The 22590-nt window shown below is 43.0% G+C and overlaps 1 protein-coding gene and 1 long non-coding RNA gene across 2 annotated transcripts; one reads left to right on the top strand and one right to left on the bottom strand.

Annotated features, from left to right (window-relative positions):
• Nucleotides 1–894: 894 nt before the first annotated feature.
• On the bottom strand, nt 895–10249 carry LOC135572441 (uncharacterized). The gene is made up of 2 exons (XR_010464301.1): nt 10174–10249; nt 895–1246 (listed from the first exon to the last, which is right to left on the bottom strand). It is a non-coding gene; the product is annotated as an uncharacterized LOC135572441 (long non-coding RNA).
• LOC115131464 (palmitoyltransferase ZDHHC18-B-like) lies at nt 9410–22043 on the top strand. The gene is made up of 10 exons (XM_065020429.1): nt 9410–10598; nt 11936–12096; nt 13437–13586; nt 13954–14091; nt 14215–14266; nt 14494–14596; nt 15263–15375; nt 15608–15701; nt 17405–17515; nt 19202–22043. Exons 1-10 carry the CDS (start codon nt 10351–10353, stop codon nt 19622–19624), a joined length of 1593 nt encoding a protein of 530 aa, XP_064876501.1. The 5' UTR covers nt 9410–10350; the 3' UTR covers nt 19625–22043.
• Nucleotides 22044–22590: the final 547 nt, after the last annotated feature.

Genomic DNA, 22590 nt, shown 5'->3' with positions numbered 1-22590 from the left:
GTCCTGAGGCAGCAAAACATCCCCAAACCATCACACTACCACCACCATGCTTGACTGCTGTTTGGAGTGTTTATCTGACTGAAGAAAAACAAACATTAGATATATCCTTCCCACTTCTAAACCAAAGTTGTGCCCCTGGTCAAAATAACTTTTTGCATGACATGGGTCCCATTATGCCTGGTGAAAACCAAACACAGCATTCCACAGTTGGTTCCAGTTTCAATCAGGTCTTTGGTCACATTTGCGTGGGTCAAACAACACCCTAATGATTGGTTGACAATAGAGCCTCCCACAATGCAGGAGATGGATGCAGGATGAAGAGCAATAACTATGTATATGAATGGACCATTGATCACGTGACACCATTCCTATGTGAAGACTCAACAGCATATTGAAGCCAAATGAAGTTGGTTAAGATGGTGTCTCATGGAGACAACTTTTGCAGTTTGAACTACTCCAGGAAGTGACATTGCAGGCTTGCTCAGTGCTGCCCCCTCTCATTGACAAATGTAAGTTCAATGCCAACTGGGGTATTGCAGGCTGCCATTAGCAACTAAACTATTCTTATAACCTCTTCTGTGTGTGATTTAAAATAATCGGTTCAAGGACACATCTGGTGTATTAGAATACATTATTGCTACCATGATTGTCTTCAAATGTGTTATTTATCTTAACAGTTAGAGTCGATGACGTGTTCCTACGCATGAGTTTAGATTAGCCAACATCTCCATGATATCGCCGACAAGTGTGATTGGGGATTTCTATTGGAGAAGCAGTTTCTGCCTATCTTCATACTGTAGTGTGACTTCACTCTCACATGGTATCTGCGCATGTGCTTCACAGGTTTGCTTCACAGCGTTGTAGCCAGGGGACCAAAAAAGAAGAGAAGTTGAGCCCCATGCTTCAAATCAAATTTATTTATACAGCCCTTCTTACATCAGCTGATATCTCAAAGTGCTGTACAGAAACCCAGCCTAAAACCCCAAACAGCAAGCAATGAAGGTGTAGAAGCACGGTGGCTAGGAAAAACTCCCTAGAAAGGCCAAAACCTAGGAAGAAATCTAGAGAGGAACCAGGCTATGAGGGGTGGCCAGTCCTCTCCTGACTGTGCCGGGTGGAGATTATAACAGAACATAGCCGCAGGCAGAACAGTTGAAACTGGAGCAGCAGCACGGCCAGGTGGACTGCGGACAGCAAGGAGTCATTATGCCAGGTAGTCCTGAGGCATGGTCCTAGGGCTCAGGTCCTCCGAGAGAGAGAAAGAAAGAGAGAATTAGAGAGAGCATACTTAAATTCACACAGGACACCGGATAAGACAGTATAAGAAGTACTCCAGATATAATTAGGCCCCCGCCGACACAAACTACTGCAGCATAAATACTGGAGGCTGAGACAGGAGGGGTCAGGAGACACTGTGGCCCCATCTGATGATACCCCCAGACAGGCAGGATATAACCCCACCCACTTTGCCAAAGCACAGCCCCCACCCACACCACTAGAGGGATATCTTCAACCACCAACTTACCATCCTGAGACAAGGCCAAGTATAGCCCACAAAGATCTCTGCCACGGCACAACCCAAGCGGGGACCCAACCCAGACAGTAAGATCACATCAGTGACTCAACCCACTCAAGTGAGGCACCCTTCCTAGGGACGGCATGGAAGAGCACCAGTAAGCCAGTGACTCAGCCCCTGTAATAGGGTTAGAGGCAGAGAATCACAGTGGAGAGAGGGGAACCAGCCAGGCAGAGACAGCAAGGGTGGTTCGTTGCTCCAGAGCCTTTCCGTTCACCTTCACACTCCTGGGCCAGACTACACTCAATCATATGACCCACTGAAGAGATGAGTCTTCAGTAATGACTTAAAAGGTTGAGACCGAGTCTGCGTCTCTCACATGGGTAGGCAGACCATTCCATATAAATGGAGCTCTATAGGAGAAAGCCCTGCCTACAGCTGTTTGCTTAGAAATTCTAGGGAAAATTAGGAGGCCTGCGTCTTGTGACCGTAGGGTACGTGTAGGTATGTATGGCAGGACCAAATCGGAAAGATAGGTAGGAGCAAGCCCATGTGATGCTTTGTAGGTTAGCAGTAAAACCTTGAAATCAGCCCTTGCCTTAACAGGAAGCCAGTGTAGGGAGGCTAGCACTGGAGTAATATGATCAAATCTTTTGGTTATAGTCAGGAATCTAGCAGCCGTATTTAGCACTAACTGAAGTTTATTTAGTGCTTTATGGATAAATAGATAAAAATGTATACATTTTTCTGCATCATTTTTGGACAGAAAGTTTCTGATTTGTTCAATGTTACGTAGATGGAAAAAAGATGTCCTTGAAACAGTCTTGATATGTTTGTCAAAAGAGAGATCAGGGTCCAGAGTAACGCCGAGGTCCTTCACAGTTTTATTTGAGACGACTGTACAACCATCAAGATTAATTGTCAGATTCAACAGAAGATCTCTTTGTTTCTTGGGACCTATAACAAGCATCTCTGTTTTGTCTGAGTTTAAAAGTAGAAAGTTTGTAGCCATCCACTTCCTTATGTCTGAAACACATGCTTCTAGTGAGGGCAATTTTGGGGCTTCACCATGTTTCATTGAAATGTACAGCTGTTTGTCATCCGCATAGCAGTGAAAGTTAACATTATGTTTTCGAATGACATCCCCAAGAGGTAAAACATATAGTGAAAACAATAGTGGTCCTAAAACGGAACCTTGAGGAACACTGAAATGTACAGTTGATTTGTCAGAGGACAAACCATTCACAGAGACAAACTGATATCTTTCTGACAGATAAGATCTAAACCAGGCCAGAACACGTCCGTGAAGACCAGTTTGGGTTTCCAATCTCTCCAAAAGAATGTGGTGATCGATGGTATCAAAAGCAGCACTAAGGTCTAGGAGCACGAGGATAGATGCAGAGCCTCGGTCTGATGCCATTAAAAGGTCATTTACCACCTTCACAAGTGCAGTCTCAGTGCTATGATGGGGTCTAAAACCAGACTGAAGCACTTCGTATACACTGTTTGTCTTCAGGAAGACGCAACAGCTTTTTCTAAAATTTGTGAGAGGAATGGAAGATTCGATATAGGCCGATTAGTTTTTAAAATATTTTCTGGGTCAAGGTTTGGCTTTTTCAAGAGAGGCTTTAATTACTGCCACTTTTAGTGAGTTTGTTACACATCCGGTGGATAGAGAGCCATTTATTATGTTCAACATAGGAGGGCCAAGCACAGGAAGCAGCTCTTTCAGTAGTTTAGTTGGAATAAGGTCCAGTATGCAGCTTGAAGGTTTAGAGGCCATGATTATTTTCATCATTGTGTCAAGAGATAAAAACAGTTGAGTGTCTCTCTTTATCCTAGGTCCTGGCAGAGGTGTGAAGACTCAGGACAACTGAGCTTTGGAGGAATACGCAGATTTAAAGAGGAGTCTGTAATTTGCTTTCTAATGATCATGATCTTTTCCTCAAAGAAGTTAATGAATTTATTACTGCTGAAGTGAAAGCCATCCTCTCTTGGGGATGCTGCTTTTTAGTTAGCTCTGCGACAGTATCAAAAAGAAATGTAGGATTGTTCTTAATTTCCTCAATTAAGTTGGAAAAATAGGTTGATCGAGCAGTAGTGAGGGCTCTTCGATACTGCACGGTACTGTCCTTCCAAGTTAGTCGGAAGACTTCCAGTTTGGTGTGGCGCCATTTACGTTCCAATTTTCTGGAAGCTTGCTTCAGAGCTCGGGTATTTTCTGTATACCAGGGAGCTAGTTTCTTATGACAAATGTTTTTAGTTTTTAGGGGTGCAACTGCATCTAGGGTATTGCGCAAGGTTAAATTGAGTTCCTCAGTTAGGTGGTTAACTGATTTTTGTCCTCTGACGTCCTTGGGTAGGCAGAGGGAGTCTGGAAGTGCATAAAGGAATATTTTGATTGAGAATTTATAGCACAACTTTTGATGCTCCTTTGTTGGGTTCAGAGCAGATTATTTGTTGCGATTGCAAACGTAATAAAATGGTGGTCCGATAGTCCAGGATTATGAGGAAAAACATTAAGATCCATGGGACAAAACTAGGTTCAGAGTATGACTGTGACAGTGAGTAGGTCCAGAGACATGTTGGACAAAACCCACTGAGTAGTAAGTTTTAAGTTCCTCGGCGTACACATCACAGACAAACTGAATTGGTCCACCCACACAGACAGCGTCGTGAAGAAGGCGCAGCAGCGCCTCTTCAACCTCAGGAGGCTGAAGAAATTCGGCATGTCACCAAAAGCACTCACAAACTTCTACAGATGCACAATCGAGAGCATCCTGTCGGGCTGCATCACCGTCTGGTACGGCAACTGCTCCGCCCACAACCGTAAGGCTCTCCAGAGGGTAGTGAGGTCTGCACAACGCATCACCAGGGGCAAACTACCTGCCCTCCAGGACACCTACACCACCCGATGTCACAGGAAGGCCATAATGATAATCAAGGACAACAACCACCCAAGCCACTGCCTGTTCACCCCCTATCATCCAGAAGTTGAGGTCAGTACAGGTGCATCAAAGTAGGGACCGAGTGACTGAAAAATAGTTTCTATCTCAAGGCCATTAGACTGTTAAACAGCCAACACTAACATTGAGTGGATGCTACCAACATACTCACTCAACTCCAGCCACTTTAATAATGGACAAATTGATGTAAAAATGTATCACTAGCCACTTTAAACAATGCCATTTAATATAATGTTTACATACCCTACATTACTCATCTCATATGTATATACTGTACCCTATACCATCTACTGCATCTTGCCATCTTTATGTAATACATGTATCACTAGCCACTTTAAACAATGCCACTTTTATGTTTACATACCCTACATTACTCATCTCATATGTATATACTGTACTCTATACCATCTACTGCATCTTGCCTATGCCGTTCTGTACCATCACTCATTCATATATTTGTATGTACATATTCTTCATCCCTTTACACTTGTGTGTATAAGGTAGTTGTTCTGGAATTGTTAGGTTAGATTACTCGTTGGTTATTACTGCATTATCGGAAGTAGAAGCACAAGCATTTCGCTACACTCGCATTAACATCTGCTAACCATGTGTATGTGAAAAATAAAATTAGATTTAATTTACACAACATGTCTACCACTTTGAAGATGCAAAATACCACCTGATATAGAGGTCTTGGATGGCAGGGAGCTCAGCCACAGTTAGAGGCTAATAGATGCATGGAGTGATTGTACATCTTAAGGCCAAACACAACATGCAACCAACATTCTATCTCTGACACGCAACCAATGTTATAAGCAATAAGACATTTATTAACACATTATTTAATCTAGCTTCTAAACTTGCATTTGATTTCCAACAGTGATGGTTTGTATAACCCTTGCTGTCAGCCTGTCTGACCTCGCAAACAATGTTTCACTTTTGAAATTCGACCTCGCTCCTTTACAGAGAATGCTGTGCACAAACGAGACATAAACTTTTCTGATCCATGAGAAATAATGAAACAGTATTATTATCAGTGGCGATTTTAGCATGTAAATCTTGGTGGGACAAAAAAAAAGAAGAAGTGGGATGCATGCCAGCAAAGCAGCTACACAACACAACACTAAACAATACATTGCACTATAACGGTGACAAGGGTGCCCACAAACTATTAGGGCCGACATAAAGCTGTCCCAACAGCAGAGTCCCAACATCTTACCACTGCTACACCTGGCTATCAGCGAAGCCTTGTCTGGCAGTGAAACAGTTCATTCAGCCTTATTTACTGCGCTTTAAAAAAACACACCTGATATGGCTGACTTGCTTAAACAAATGTGGTTTCTAATGACAATTGAGATGTACAAACTATGGCATAAGGGGACGACAAGCGTATAAGAGGCAATCCGTAATTTTGATTAAGACATTAATGAGCGAGCTAGGACGGACATAGTGAATATAACTATTTGTTTGGCACTTTTGAAATGTACACCAACAGAATTCAGAACATGGGCCGTGTACACCAAGTCAGAGCCTTAGGATAAATAAAGGGGCAGATACAGTGCCTTGGAAAAGTATTCATCCCCTTTGGCGTTTTTCCTATTTTGTTGCATTACAACCTGTAATTTAAAATGATTTTTATTTGGATTTCATGTAATGGACATACACAAAATAAAATGGAAAAGTGGGCCATGCATATGTATTCACCCATTTTGCTATGAAGCCCCTAAATAAGATATGGTGCAACCAATTACCTTCAGAAGTCACATAATTAGTTAAATAAAGTGTTATATGATCTGTCACATGATCTCATCATACTGCTAAAGCAACACTCAAGTGGTTTAAGGGGAAACATTTAAATGTCTTGGAATGGCCTAAAAGCCCAGACCTCAATCCAATTGAGAATGTGTGGTATGACTTAAATATTGCTGTACACCAGCAGAACCCATCCAACTTGAAGGAGCTGGAGCAGTTTTGCCTTGAATAATGGTCAAAAATCCCAGTGGTTAGATGTGCCAAGCTTATAGAGACATACCCCAAGAGACGTGTAGCTGTAATTTCAGCAAAAGGTGTCTCTACAAAGTATTGACTTTTGGGGGGGGGTGAATAGTTATTCACGCTCAAGTGTTCCGTTTTTTTGTGTTATCTCTTGTTTGTTTTACAATAAAAAATATTTTGCATCTTCAAAGTGGTAGGCATGTTGTGTAAATCAAATGAAAATTGTATTAACTAATAAGTATATAAATGTGCACACGTTTGCATAACCTAACCCACCAACAGTAACTCTCAAACCATTCCAGCTACATACACCCAACCAATGTGCACACGTTTGCATAACCTAACCCACCAACAGTAACTCTCAAACCATTCCAGCTACATACACCCAACCAATGTGCACACGTTTGCATAACCTAACCCACCAACAGTAACTCTTGAAGTGTTCAAGCTAGATACACCGTACCAACTTTCATATGTTCAGGCCATTCTACATTTCTCAACTATAACCAGTCACCACCGTTACTACTGCAGACACTACCACTACTATAACGTTTTCCCAAACCATACGTACTTTAAAACGGATTTAAAGTCAAACTTTTTAAACTTCTACCACAATAATACTTTAAAGAGTTTAATCCAGTCCTATCAATTGTACTTGAAGTACAATTACCATATAGTCCATGGTATTTTTATTATGAAATGTATAATAAAACAAATAATTCAGCCTTTGGCGCTATTGATACTATGCAATGTTTCCTAATTGTAAATAAAATCACTCTCTCTTCTATTACAGAGAACCTGCATAGGCCACAGTATTCAGAGGAGATTCACTGCTGAGTCCTTCCGAGCTCTTGCCGTGAAGCAAACTGAAATGGGTGGAGCTGATTAGTATGCTGTGTATACTGATGACCAAATCCATCATTAGCTCCTTGTCTCTGGATAGAGCTTTTCAGGTTCCAGTTGATGCAGTCTCGGGTAGGAGTCCTGAATACCTTTATCGATCCTGTATGATATTCATAACACCTCATATTAGATTGAATTTGGTGCTAAATATGCTATAGACTACCGTATATTATTTCATAAAATCCTGATGTATTTTTCTTTCCACGGATACAAAGGAAAGCAGAGCTTCGGCTGTGAAGTTTGGTAGGAATACCAGAACACTGGTGCCAATCCCCTCCTCGCCCCACCCACACTAACAGCCAGACGGATAATAAGCCTGTCCAAGAGGACAGCAGGAGGAAAATCAAACTTCTCCAGGCTGCCAAGAGGAAAGTATCCCAAAGGTTAGAGACAGACCTATAGCCAGAAGGTCACTGGTTCAAATCCCGGGCAGGGCAATGAAAACGTGGGAACTGAAATTGCAACTAAAGGGCTGGTGGTTTCAGAGAACATTTTGAATGTCCTGTGCAAAATGGACGAATAAAGTTATATTTTCTTCCCTTATTCTCTAAAAGGGTGGTCAACTCCATGGACTTGGACATTTCCAGGACCACTAGTAGAAGCAGTGGGATGGTGGCTCTGCTGGGTTGTCCAGTCAAGAGCAACAACAGTTTGTTCAGCGAGCCTCCAAGCCCCTCTGCAGCCACCTCAAACACATCCCTGGCAGCCTCTGAGATTAAACTCTTGTGTAAACTCTTCCAGCGGGATTCCCCAGACTTCATGTCATCCAGTAGCAACACCAGCCCAAGCCCCCCCCACCCCCCAAAGGAACAGTAGTGACAACAGTCAACTAATGGAAATGCAGAAACTTAGTCTTCTAAATATCTATGTTTAATAAAAGTAATTTTGCATTGACATTATTGGGTCACTTGTTCATGATTTAATATGGTTAATATGATCATAAAACAAAGTAGACTATCTGGATTTTGCCTTTTGAGGTGTAAGCAAAGATACTGGTAACTTAATTTACATTTTAGTCATTTAGCAGATGCTGTTATCCAGAGCGACATACAGTTAGTGCATTCATCTTAAGATAGCAAGGGGGGACAACCACGTATCACAGGCATAAAAAGTACATTTTTTCCCTCAATAACGTAGCTGAGTCAGAGCTAGAAGGGGGGTGTGTCAAGGTGAGGAGGATTATTTAAGATAATGTTTGAAGAGGTAGGGTTTTAGATGTCTTTGGAAGATGGGCAGGGACTCTGAACCTGGTTCCACCATTGCGGTGCCAGGACAGAGAAGAGCTTGGACTGGGTTGAGTGTAGCGGTGGGAAGGCCAAGAGATTTGAGGTGGCAGAACGGAGTGCTCGGGTTGGGGTGTAGGGTTTGAGCATAGACTGAAGGTAGGGAGGGGCAGTTCCGTAGGTAAGCACCATGGTCTTATAGTGGATGCAAGCTACTGGAAGCCAGTGGAGTGTGCAGAGGAGTGGGGTGACATGAGAGAACTTGGGAAGGTTGAAAACCAGACGGGCTGCTGCATTCTGGATAAATTGCAGGGGTTCGGCAAAAGCGGGAAGCCCAGCCAACAGCGAGTTGCAGTAGTCCAGACAGGAGAGGACAAGTGCTTGGATTAGGACCTGCACCGCTTCCTGTGTGAGGTAGGGTTGTACTCTACAGATGTTGTAGAGCATGAACCTGCTGCAGGAGCGGGTCACCGCTTTGATGTTTGCATAGAAAGACAGGGTGTTGTCCAGGGTCAAGCCAAGGGTCTTTGCACTCTGGGAGGGTGACACTGTGGAGTTGTCAACCCCGATGGAGAGGTATGTTAGCAGGCAGACTTTCCTGGGGAAGAAGAGCAGTTCGGTCTTATCGGGGTTGAGCTTAAGGAAGCAGAGATGCGTGTCGCCACCTGGGTGTCAGAAGGGGGAAGGAGAAAAATTGTTGACTAACCCACTAAAGGTTTCCACGTTTGTCGTAATTCCTTGCCAGCAAATCATGAACGCCGTACAACATTTTAATGTGTCGTAAACATTCCATAGTGAACATAACCAAATATTATATATTATATTGACAAGGGACCGCTTTTACAATAGAAATGGAAATACATGTGATGTCAGTTGGAAAAAAAAGGGGCTTATTTTCACGCGGATAGATTTTGGGTGGAGTAAATCCTCTCGCTTCGCCGCTTCCTCTCGGTCATAACGCTGGATGATAGAGAGAAGTGCGCCTGACCTGTACGCTTTCCTGAATGTAATAGACTACACGAGATTAACATAAATGAGAATTTCGATTATGATGTTTATTAGTATAACAGACGGACTGCAGTTGGTTAGCGTCGATTTGTAGCTACGAAAACTCCCGACGAAAGCCCTCCTCTACATCACCACCGGGAAATTCCAACATCACTTTGTTTCTGCCTGGCTGAAAGTGTAGGAGTTGGTGGTTTCAAATAGGATCATATTGAACCGTCCGTATCAAACAGAACCCTGGTATGGTATTGATACCTATTTTTATGCTGTGCATAGGATATGCTTTCTACCTAGCTACTATTCACTAACGTTAGTCTGTTCACTGATTTTTGGGCTAACTAGGTAGCGTTAGCCTAGCTAGAGCGTTAGCCTAGCCAGCTAAGCGGTCATACGAATGCAATGGGTCACACACACTGCTGTTCTTCAGGTTGATATACGGATATGATGGATAATATCATAGTCGAATTGTTCTCCTCATGGAGTGTAGATTTTTGGGGACACTGTTTGCATACACTGGATACGCTTGGTGACGTTGATTCAATGACGACATGCACCACTAACTTACCGGTACTGGAACATGTTTGTAGCTGACGTTCCTGGCAACACGCTAGTCGATGTTATTGTTAGGTAACGTTAGTTAGCAAACATTAGCTAGAGAATTAGCAAGTTGCTGCCTATGTAGATAGCGGTGGCAAGCACAAGACAGCTCTTCTATTCGGGAAGCGCCAAAATTTCGTAAATCATGAAACATTGCGAATACCAGCAAATCGACCCGCAGGCACTTTCAACGCCAACACCGACCCTGCCGCCGCAACACGCTGCTGTTCAGGAAGAGAAGAAGGGGGAAACCGCACGGAGAAAATGGGAAGTTTTCCCCGGCAAGAATCGCTTCTACTGTGATGGACGGATCATAGTGGCTCAGCAAAGTGGTGTCCTACCACTCACCCTCGGCCTCATTTTGGTCACCACTGTACTGTTCTTTGTTTTCGAGTAAGTACAAGTTCTCGTTTTCTTTTGCATTGCTTTGACACAAAAATGTTTGCCCTAGCCATTAAAATTATGCCACACAGGTTTCAACAAACCATGGTAAGTTTGCTTGTGTGTCTAGCAGTTTAACCAATACAGTAGATTCTGGTAACAACAATAGAGGAATAGTTTTAATACCAGAACATGTCATTACATATTCTTACAAGTGTCTTGCTGAAATGTGTGTTACATCTCCTGAGACTATGCTACCAGTAGTAATTAAAAAGTGAAAGTTGATTAAAACCAGATCCTGGTGGGTGAGAAACTGTTGAAAATGAGAACTAGTCCTTCATGTGGTTAGTCAGGGTCCTGATTGTCGCTGCAGTGCTCTGCAATCAATCTTGTCCTCTTTAGTTGTCCTGGTGATTTAACAAAAAAAGACCTTAATGAAGCCAGGCTACACCAAACACTTTAGGCTGCATTTAACAGTCAGCCAAATTCTGATTTTTATTTTCAGTACCCGACACACGAACGTTACGTTATGCGCATGATTTGTGGTTGCAGAAATGAAGCTGGAATAACCACACATTGTCAGTCAGCGCGCATGTATTATCACCCACTGAAATAAGATATTATCATTTTTTGGGGGGTTCTCCTAGGCTTACAATGTTGTTTTGATTATTGCTTGAACAGTCACTAAGATTATATTTGGTTGTGATATTTGCAAAATACCTGTTTTGGATTCAGCAGTTGTTAGTTAGAATGCTAACGCTCATTGACAGGCTTGTAGCAAAGCTAGCCAAAGAGCCATTTTACTGGTTTGCGTGTTTTTGAAGTATAATGAATTTGATTGGCGAGGATGACACAAACTTTATATTAAGCAGAGCATTTATGCACGACTCACAATTCAATTTATAATCCAAAAGTATTGTGAAATACACTCATAAACAACATGTAAATAAGGCTTTTTAAGCGAGTATTGCTTCATGAGATTTTCCTGAAGAAGCGCTCCCGATCGTATGCAGATAATGCACAGTAATATTCTGAATAGATTGTGAAAAACGAATGCTTAAGATCACCATTTGCGCTCCACACGGATTTACTGCATTTGTAACTAGCAGTTTACATATTAGCAGGGAGGGGATTCTGCAAATTGCACGCACATCGCCCTCTTGTGGCAGTTTGCAAACGCAGAAAAGGGGTCATTGGTCTTTTGATTCATCAGGTCAGCTCTTTAATTGGGCAAAATATCAGAATTGGGCTTCCAGTATAAACACACCCTTAGTTTTAACATATAAGACAGTCCACTTTAATTGTTGCTGAATATAGTCCTCTTTTTTTTCTTTGTCCTGTCACCACAGCTGTCCCTTCCTGTTGAAGCACCTGACCGTGTTCATCCCAGCAATTGGAGGAGTGCTGTTTGTGTTTGTAGTCATCTCCCTCCTGCAGACCAGCTTCACTGACCCTGGCATCCTTCCCCGGGCTACACCGGACGAGGCCGCAGACATTGAGAAGCAGATCGGTAAGGGCAACACATACACACCTGAAAGAACATTCTTCCTTTCCCACTCACTTTCACAGCTTTGTGTAGACGTTCACCATTTGTTTTCCTGCTCCATATTCTGGTCTCCTTTTGAGCTTTTATCACCAGTTTGTTTGCACTGGTTTTTGAGACACAGTAGTAGCAACATATATGGTAGTTTCCTGCCTTTTTTGTTTGAAGCAATGCATTATTCAGCCAACAAATGGTTGAACCACACACACAGTCTCTTCTGACCGGGCATGTAGGGAGGGAGGGATGGATGGATAGAGGTCTTTGAACTGTTAGTGGCACTGCTTGTTTCTGTGTGGGTGGTCAGTCTACTGTGTGGGTAGTTAACTCTGCTGTTTAATTTTGTGAAAAATTAAGACACTGGCCCCATTGCAGTGGGTTGCCACTAACATCTCTCTCTCGCTCCCCCTCCCTCATTTTCTCTTCATCTCTCTCTCTGTTTTTTTGTAGAGTGGAAACTCACTTCACGTCGAGGGAGTTGTGGTTTTAAATGGAGTAATTTCATTGTGTGGCACCAAAAGTATAAAAATAAGTTATTGAGTGATATTCTCATGCTCTTGTGACGTGTCTCTGTTAGGATGACAGAGCGTGATGTCCACTCAGCTTTCTGCAACATGGTTTAGGCCTAAGTTGTGCATATCTGCTGGTTAGTCCTATTTCCCTAAACCAGATGAATACTTCCAGAAAGATATCAACAGTATCCTGCTTAGTTCTGACTAGCTGCCAAATATTCAGCTGTCTATCAAACATTGTGACTCCGTTGTTATCTTGAACGTACCTTACACTTTACTATTTATTAATGAGCTCATGCCATGTAGTGATAGAGCCAGTCTAATACATCAAATCATCACTCAACTGAAACCTGATACTCAACTGAAACAAAAAGATCAGAATCCGACTGCCTGTCTAAACTCAGCATATGGGACTGCCAGGCAGGCAGCACACTTTCATACATTACACAGAGCCTGTGTTGATTGATTGCCTCCCCCATGAAGCCGCCTTAATGGACACCACTCCGCCAGCAATTAGGCCTAAAGCTACTACTGCCTGGATCACAACATGGACACATGCACACAAAGCATAGGTTTTACTACCCTAGTGGGGGGCCAAAAATAGATTTCCATTCAAAATCCTATTTTCCCTGACCTCTAATTCTAACCCTAATACCTAAGCCTGAAATAAGAGAATTTCCCTTGTTTTTACTATCCTTGTGGGGAATTTCCGGTACCCAAGAGAATAGTAATATACACACACACACCTTGTGTACTATATCTCCTGATATGTCCTCCCTGTCTTTCTCTCCTCCTCAGATAACTCTGGCTCTTCCACCTACCGACCCCCTCCCCGCACCAAGGAGGTGATGATCAACCAGCAGGTAGTGAAGCTCAAGTACTGTTTCACCTGCAAGATGTTCCGGCCACCGCGCACCTCCCACTGCTCCCTCTGTGACAACTGTGTGGGTAAGGACTGGTGACAGAGGTGGCCGTTCAACACGGAACGTAGACAGAGGGACACACTGCCATTTATTAGACTGAGACTGAGTGATTTAGACTATACTACACAGCCTGTTACTGAGATTGATAAATAAAGACTGTTCATACAAAACAGTCTTATAAAGAGTATTTATTAGTGTTGGTCTCCTCCGTAAAGATGTTGATCAACTTTGAAAGCAGACCTTCTTTAATTTTTTTTTTTTTTTTGACTTTTCTACATTTAATTCACATTTATTTGACTGTTGAAAGGGGCTTGAGAGCTTGGCCTTCGTGTCAATGAGATGTAGATATTTGTAAATGTTCTTCTTCCTCAATCTTTCTTCCTGTCCTCCAGAGCGATTCGACCACCATTGTCCCTGGGTGGGGAACTGTGTTGGGAAGAGGAACTATCGTTTCTTCTACACCTTCATCGTCTCTCTGTCCTTCCTGACAGTCTTCATCTTTGGCTGTGTCGCCACACATCTAGCACTGAGTACGTAGTCTACGCAGAAGACACTGTCCGGGCTTGTGATTTTTGTATGGAACCTTTGCGTAGATCCTGATTTATCATCCTGTCATGGTTTTCTGTATCAACTTTCAATGGTTCTGTCCTCAGGGGCACAAGGAGGGAGAGGCCTGATGTTTGCTCTTCAGGAGAGTCCAGCCAGATATCCTTTTACCAATACTGTGTGTCTAGTGTAACCAATCAGATCTCCTCATAATACCACTCCCTGCCTCGAGTAGTCTGGTGTTAGGGCACCTAAACTGTCATTCACTTCAGCTTATTGGCCATATTGCAGAATACGAATGGGTCTCTCAATCTGTCCAGCTGACATCTCTGGTGGTATTTAGATACTCAAACCATACCTGTTGTCCTTGACTTTTCTTCCTGCACTGCTGTGGAGCTGGTGATTTGCTTCTTTTCAGTTTGGTCCATCTTGGGCCTCTCAGGCTTCCATACCTATCTGGTTGCTTCTAACCTGACAACAAATGAAGATGTGAGTAAATGCCAATGAGTGTGATATCTCTTGTCTCTTCTGGGATATGTATAATATACATATAGGTATTATACACTTTAAAGGTTCAATGCAGCTCTTTTTATCTCAATATCAAATCATTAAGTATCTTTACTATGATTGTTTTTCAATTAAAATGGTCAAAAAGAAACAAAGGCATCTTAGCAAAGGGCAATTTCTCAAGTAAGAGTTTAGCTAGGACTGTCTGGGAGTGGTCTGAGTGGTGAGGGGGAAATGGACAATTATCTGTTAATAGCAAAGAGGTTTGGAGCTCTTATTGGATTATAAACTAATTTACCACATATTGATGCTACCATGGAAGGCCAAAACCCCATCCCACCAAAATGGAAACATTTCAGATGGGCTTTTCAAACGGCTCTTACACTATGAGGGCATTTTCAAAATGTCATATTATTACTCCAACCTTATAGTGTGGAAATGTATATAAAACCCAGGAAAATCAAATGTTTGACTGACTGCAGATTTTACGCTTTAAACAGTTAAGTGACCCTTCCGGTATGTGCAGACTGCAGTAGGAAAGTAGCCATGTAGCTTAACATGGTGTCATGTTTGTTGTGCCTGGTCCCTGACAAATAAACTAAAACTAGTCTTGGACAAGGACTGATGGTCAATCTCTCTTGGTCCCAGATCAAAGGCTCGTGGTCGGGGAAGAGTGGGACGGAGGACACCGGTAACCCCTACAGCTATAACAACATCATTACTAACTGCTGCTCTGTACTCTGTGGACCCATGCCTCCCAGGTGAGACTCAGCCTGGTTTATAATGGATCTTTGATAGGGGTTGAGTCAGTTCTTTCTCCAAATCCGTCTATTTAGGAAGTGTTTAAAAATGCCCCATTGTTTTCCGAGGATTTTCTCCAATGCATGAATTTAATTTCTAATCACTCCTTGATTTGACTAAGAAGGAAACTGAATTGACCTGAAGCCTGAACTATTTGACTAACCTGTTTCCTCCATGTTGTCCCGTGTTCAGTTTGATTGACAGGCGAGGCTTCATGCCAGTGGAGGAGTCGTCCCAGACAGTTGCCACGGAGATAGAGCTGGCCGCTAAGAACGAGATAAACGTGGTAGGAGGGCCCACGCCGTCCCAGCTGCCCCCTTGTGCATTGCAGGTTCCCCCCTCCCCTATACCGCTACCTGCAACCCCAAACCACCATCAGCCTGACTTGCAGACTCCAGTTTAGTTGCCTTTTCCAACCGAACCCCCTTTGACTGTTGCCTGACTGGCTGTTGTGTATGGGGTCACCCCCTCATGACTTAGTCCCTCATACCAGAGTACTGTAGTACTATTGCTAAGGGTCCAGGATCCTGGTGTGGTCATTAAATATGTTGTTGTCTGGTCCTGGTAATCCAGTCTACACCAGACTGTTCATTGTTTACAGTTGACAGTAAAAGACTGTCTCTGGCTGGAAAGAGGAAGTGAAACTGTCTGCTAGGCCATGTTTGACCTGGGTGTAGCTCAACCGTTAGTTACTCACGCCATTCCATTCCCTAATCTTATAATCAGGCAACTCAGTGTCATTTATGTATTTCATTTCAGTGAAAAAGGGAACAGCCTACATATGATTCATCTGCTTCCCAGCTGGGTTAAATGTTTTGCCCTTGTTTTGCAGTTGAGGAGAAATGTCGGTGCTAGGAGTTTTCTTTAAAATATGTTTGTTTACAAAGTACGACTGCCACTGGGTTTTTAGTTCAGTCTGACCGCAGTGGCACTCTCCAACCGTTCAGACTAGACCTTCTGTTTACATTCAAGCAATAGGGACAAGCTAACCTAACCTCGGTTTACTTTAAGGATACAAGGGCACTGTCATGTCTGCTGGAAGTTTGCGGATTAGAATGTATTTGCACATAAGGAGTTAGATCAGAGAGAGAGACCAAGCACAGTATTGGTTCAGTATTTATACTTTTAGCAACCACATGCTGGTAATGGAAGCGGTTACTGCTGGGAATTTACCGGTCACAAATACATCTGTACCCAAGTGCTGTTTTCATTTGTCTCAATCTGGACACCCTCCCTCACTGATATTCAGTGGGTCTGCTGAGAAAGCATGGAAGAGGTATTCTATTTATGCACATGGAATTATCTTTGTTTACAGAGTGTGAAAACACTTATTTGTCTTCCCTCAATGTTCTTGTTGTCTGCATTTGTCTCTGACGTGACTCTGTGTATTGGCGTGTGTGTGTGTTGAGTTTTGTGTGTCATACCATAATGTAATGGTCATGTTAAACGTGACATAAAAGCTACCTGCATTTACATTTTGAAATGTTTTCAGTAATTTAGCAGACACTCTTATACAGAGCGACTTACAGGAGCGATTAGGGTTCAGTGCCTTGCTCAATATCACATTGGCAGATTTTTCACCTAGCCGGCTCGGCGATTCGAACCAGCGAATCCGATGCTGGCCTGACACTAGGCTACCTGCCTGCCTCAAGACAGTCCAAATCATCTCCCTCTTACTGTTTTCTTATGCTTTTTAAAATATGTTTTATATTACAATCTTATTATTTTGTCTTTTTGTTTATTTTGGTCATCTAAATATTTATACGTCATTTTGGAATAAATTATGTTAATCTGAAATGTACAGTAATAAATATTCCATTTTAACAATGAAATAAATACGTTTTTATTTCCAAATGAGTTTAATAGACGTGCATTCCTTTTTTAATTCTCACCTGTGTGTTACAGTTAAGATGTAGCATAATCATACGTGTGAACAGTCCCGATGTCATCATTGTCACTAAGCCTTACCCCTGTGTGCCTATTCCGTAGTGTCAACTGGTATTGTGTCTCTCCGTATTTGTGTGTATGGCCCATCACCACCCCCCACTAGGAGGACAGCTGTCTGGACTTTGCTCTGTCCTGTGCTGGCTGATGAGCAAGGTTAGTGGAGACAGACAGGTTGGTGAGATGACCCCAGGTAGAGTGCAGTAAGAGTGTTTGGCTGGCCTTACCCGTCTCTGTGGCTACTGTGTCTACATCTTCGTCAATTGAATGCCAATTCACTTATTTGGAAGTACTGAGTTGAAAACTCAATAGAGGCCAACCCTGGTGCAGAAGGAAGGTTTTCTAGGGGGCCCCCTCTCTGTGGCTGGTTGCTGTCTGCTTTATTTTTCTGCCTGCCTGGCTGGCTTCTCTCCCAGTGCTACTATGCTTTTCCTTTAACATGGCTGATTTCAACCACGTCAGGCTGGATCCCATCACACACAGTCAGCCTCTCTAAACTCAAGGTCCAGACCTGTGAGGTTTGGAATATCAGACCGTCAAACCGAGGAAAGGATAATGGCACATTTGTTGTACTTTAATATATTTGTGTTTTCTTGTCAGCTATGCCTCAGATACACTCATGCATGCTTAAATGCACAGATAGTGACCCCCAAAAGTATTGGGACTGTGAGTGTTTTGTTTTGGCTCTGTACTCCAGCGCTTTGGATGAAATGATACAATGATGGAGGTAAAAGTGCAGACTGTCAGCTTTAGTGGAATAAAAGTATTGGGACAAATTCACTTGTGTATTAAAGTAGTCAAAAGTTGAGTATTTGGACCCATATTCCTAGTACACAATGATTACAGCATTTGCTGTTTGTTTTGGTCCCCTGAAATGGGGTGGAAAGTGCAGTATTTTTCTAAATGATTTATGGATGAAAGTTTAGTCTGCACTTTAACCTACTTCATAGCCATCGTTTCATTTCAAATCTAGTGCTGGAGTACAGAGGCATAACAAGAAATATCACTGTCCCAATACTTTGAGCTCACGGTATATGTACACACCAGACAATGATCAAAACCTTTTCAAGCAGTAGACTTGTTAATAGTTTATATCCCTTCAGTCTTTACAACTGCTTCTTATTTTCTCTTTGGAAGCATAAATGAAAATTGTTCCACAGAGGCGAAAATGCAAACACTTCTAAATTCCCATCGGTGGTCAGGTTCTGCATGTGCTAAATGTGCGCTGACAGCTACGCCAGTCCTTTATATAACATCATAAGAGCATCTCTCTCTTCTCTACTTAAGCAGTCAGACATGCAATCATCTCCACACTACAATGTTTATGCTCTGGTGGGTTTTTGTTGACCTTTGTTACTTCATCTTTCAAGTAACTTTAATTTATCTGTCACTTTTGCAAGCGAGAATAAAACCCTCAAAGGACCATTCTTTAAAGCAATAGCCTTGTCCCCTTACCGTGTATGGGTCTTACATTACTCCAACGAGAATTTGATGTGATCTCTGGTGCTGTGGAAATACCGTGGCAAGATTGATACAACAGCACTGTGTTACTTTGTGCTTCCAAGTTGCATTTTTATCATCTGCATGGTTACCCCTCACCAAAATGACTGTCTGCTACCACGCATCAGAATACCTGCATGTCCTTGCACCACCTCAATTACTTATAGCTTGACCGTTGACCCATAGTTTTGTTCTGCATAGCTGTCTGAGTGATCTCTCTTCTCCCCTGGGGGACTTCTGTTTTATTTTCAGCTGGGCTAACTGTTCTTGGTGGTTCTTTTCTGCTGCCCTTGTCTCATCTCTTTCTCTCCGCCACCCTCCCTCTCTCCTTCTCCCACCCAGTGCACACAGGGAACTAAAGATCTGTTGGAGTCGGCATCTCGCTCTCCCTGTCCCCAGACAGGGAAACCCCAGACCGTCTCTACTTCCTGTCCCGAAAGCATCGACCCAGCTGACCCGGCGGTGACCTTTAACCCTGATGTAACCTCTGACCCTGACCCTGTTGCGGTGCCCTCTCTGAAATGCGGAGGCCGCCACCACAGCCACACCACCAGTCCTCCGGACGAACCCCGCCAGCTGCACCACCACCATAACCGGCACCACAAGACGCGGTCGGCACGGAGCAGCAGCAAGCGGGCTGCTCTCCACATCTCCAACCCGGCATACAACGTCAGCCTCAGCCCCCCCACCTCTCCAGGCCTTGGGCCTAGTCATGGCACAGGGGCAGAGGAGCACGTAAGGGACCGCTTTGCCACATTGCACTGAGTCAAGCAAACTCTTCACTTCCTCTGAGTGAATGGACCTGCGCCTTGCTGCCTTCCACAGCTCTACGCTCTGCATGCTGTACAACAGTTTAGTCCTACTTGCCAGACTCATGGCGCACGGCTATAGGAAGAGACTACAGTCAATCACACTGGATGCAGTCAGGTGGTAGCTTTTATAATCTATGTAAGTCCACAAGTCCTCTGGGAGAGGTGGGACATGACTGAAGCATCACCAGCACCCTCTTTACATCCTGGGCCTATGTGGTGGTTGGGGACAAGGATGTGTGACTGTTACTTTGGAGCTTAAGGATGTATTACTGAGGATAGCTGTGGGGGGGTGTGACCGTCTGGAGAAGTCATTGCACGGTGGCCAGCTTTCACTAGCTAGGCCTATCACATCTACTACCAATTTGTATAGCCTGCTTGGGCCTTTATTAGACTGCAAATGAATGGAGAGCCCTTCTAGAGATACATTACAGCTTCCTATCAGAAGAGGGCACTACCTGCAGTGAGAGTGGTACATGTGAACACTTATAGGACACACAGACAAACCTCCAAATGTAATTGAACTGAATAGCCCCTTTGTTTACAGCGAAAAGCACAACAAAAGAGCTGGTATTTTGTGGGGCAAACTTGTGTAGCTACTCAGTGAACCATACATTCTTCTGTTGACACACTCCAGCTGAAGAGACCTAGCCAGCACTACAGGGCCTCATACAGACTGTTATTTTTCTGGGTGGCCAAAAACTAGCCTAGCATCCAAACTGATGTCGCTATGAGTGCAGCGTTCAGTCTGGCTTAAGGCTTGATACACTTTGGGGATACCTACCTACTGATTTGGGATGGCTCAGATTATTAGAGTAGTTGGCTTGAGGCCCAAAAACCTGGCTGTGTGAGTGCCAAACAACCCAAATCCTTTTTTTTATCTAAAAGCAGAACCGGATGGATGAGCTTGAGTTAGTATGTGATAGGCTAGCATTAGTACATAGAGCTTTCTATATATCAAGGTCTCTGAACTTGAAGAGACCCCCCCCCCCCCCCCACATCGATAAGAGTAGCTCTCGTACTTAGCCCTAGACCCAAGGACAGTAGTAAGAGTGACTAGTATGCACAACACGGACATGACTGAAATGCACTGGCAGATGAGGACGTCTTGAAAATCCTAACTGCTATTTTACGGTTCAAAACCAACCATTCATTCAACAGTAACGACCCAAGACACCCTTACAGCATACCTCAGAAATGCTTCACCTCACACAGGAATGTGTTCTTACTAAAGCAGTGTTTCCCATGATTCATATACACCTCTATAATACTGCTATGTACCTGAGACATGTTAGCAGTATCTTGCGTCGCATGTGGTTGCCTCATGCCATGTCCAAATACTCCTTCCTCCTTGAGTCGCTTGCACTATTAGTCCAGACAGGATCCCCAGCACTAATTGCTATTCCATAATCCACATATTAGATGTGTGAATCTGATCCCTTCCTTGATTTTGAGCAGTGATACTAGACCAAAATTAGCCTCTTGTTCATTTGAACCTTTTTGTTCTTTGTGCGGTTTGACAAATCTAATAAGGTACTGTGTGATATGAGAAGGCCCACTGAACCAGGGCATCTGAATAGGAAGAATTCAGTGAGGTTCTCAATCTGAAACCAGTCTTTGTGTTATAGGCTTAGTTATTTGATATACAAGATAACTGTGAAAGTTCACGTTGATCTACTTCGTTACGCCTACCCCTGCAGTCATTTGCACAGAAAACGCAATGAACTGCCACTGAGCATGAAACGTGAGCACACTGAGTCGTAGGGACACACAAAGATCACTTAACACTTGACAGTCCGTTTCATACAAATAAAATGATATTCCTTATTGTCCACTTGGACCTACGGCATTCGCATTCACTAGAGCAGAGAAGTGAATTCACTGCACATTTTGTATTTCAAAAAGTGTTTCCCTTCATCACAACAACTTGGACATACTGTAGATCAGTGGTCATCCACAATGCATTTCAAATTAGATTCTAAAGGGCATTTCCTGTTATTTCAGCCAATATTCCTCAAAATGAAAAGCACTGACTTTATAATGGTCTATTTCATGTCAGTCATGGATCCAGAATGATTGGTCTGTTGACCTCTGTGCTTATTTATGTTCAACATTGTTGATTCTTTATGGAAAAACCATAACAACAGTTGTGTGTTTATAACCTGACTGATACGCTTGTCTCCGCACAGTAACTGGAATTGATGCTCTCTGTCTGCGTATTACACACCAAGGCCACCAGATGGCGATGGTTACAACTAAATGGAGATTTTCACACCATGTTCACACACTTTCAAAAGAGCTCTCTTCCCAGAAATAATCCAATGTTTGTTCAGTCAAGTAGTTACATAAACAAAGGCTCTCAGGCAATATGTTTATCTTTTGTGTTTGTTTTTATTTACTGACAAAAATGGCCCAAACATGTGGACGAGTCTCCCTTTAGATGTTTATAGTATAACAGGGTTTTGCCATTATTAAGCAATTCAAACAGATGGTCAGTGCTTATATTCGTAAAAAATAAATACATCTAATGTAGGCCAACTGAATCGTGGGGAATATTGCACAATAAAAGATGAACTCAATGATATTTCTTCTTCCTTCATCAACAGGCCCCTGCATGTCCCTTAATTGTAGCTTGCCTGTGCTGTCTGAATGATGTTGAGGGTTACACAGGGCAGGTGCTGTGCGTATGATTGAGGCTACCCTTACCCTCTCCCTGTGTGTCCACGGTGTGTGTCCACGGTGTGTATCCCTTGGAATATCAGGTAGTGTTGAGTTAGTAGCCTAAAGCCATGGAAGTCTGTCTTGTTTAAGAAGAACAGACGTTTTAAAGAAAGACAGCAGCTAGGATCAGATACAATATGTACTGCTTAATACACACTTTCTTCCTAAGCGTCCTGCAGCACAGGGAGTGTATACATTTGT

The sequence above is a fragment of the Oncorhynchus nerka genome, linkage group LG7 (genome assembly GCF_034236695.1).
Source record: "Oncorhynchus nerka isolate Pitt River linkage group LG7, Oner_Uvic_2.0, whole genome shotgun sequence".
NCBI classification, from domain to species: Eukaryota; Metazoa; Chordata; class Actinopteri; order Salmoniformes; family Salmonidae; genus Oncorhynchus; species Oncorhynchus nerka.
Note: the sequence above shows the minus strand (reverse complement) of the source record. Positions and strands in the feature narration are given on the sequence as shown.

Bases quoted from the DNA above. Each gene is read 5' to 3' on its own strand.
- LOC115131464 (XM_065020429.1), top strand. From the start codon at position 10,351: ATGAAACATTGCGAATACCAGCAAATCGACCCGCAGGCACTTTCAACG. The intron at 13,587-13,953 runs GTAAGGACTGGT...CCTGTCCTCCAG, and splicing joins CCTCTGTGACAACTGTGTGG to AGCGATTCGACCACCATTGT. The intron at 15,376-15,607 runs GTGAGACTCAGC...TCCCGTGTTCAG, and splicing joins TGTGGACCCATGCCTCCCAG to TTTGATTGACAGGCGAGGCT.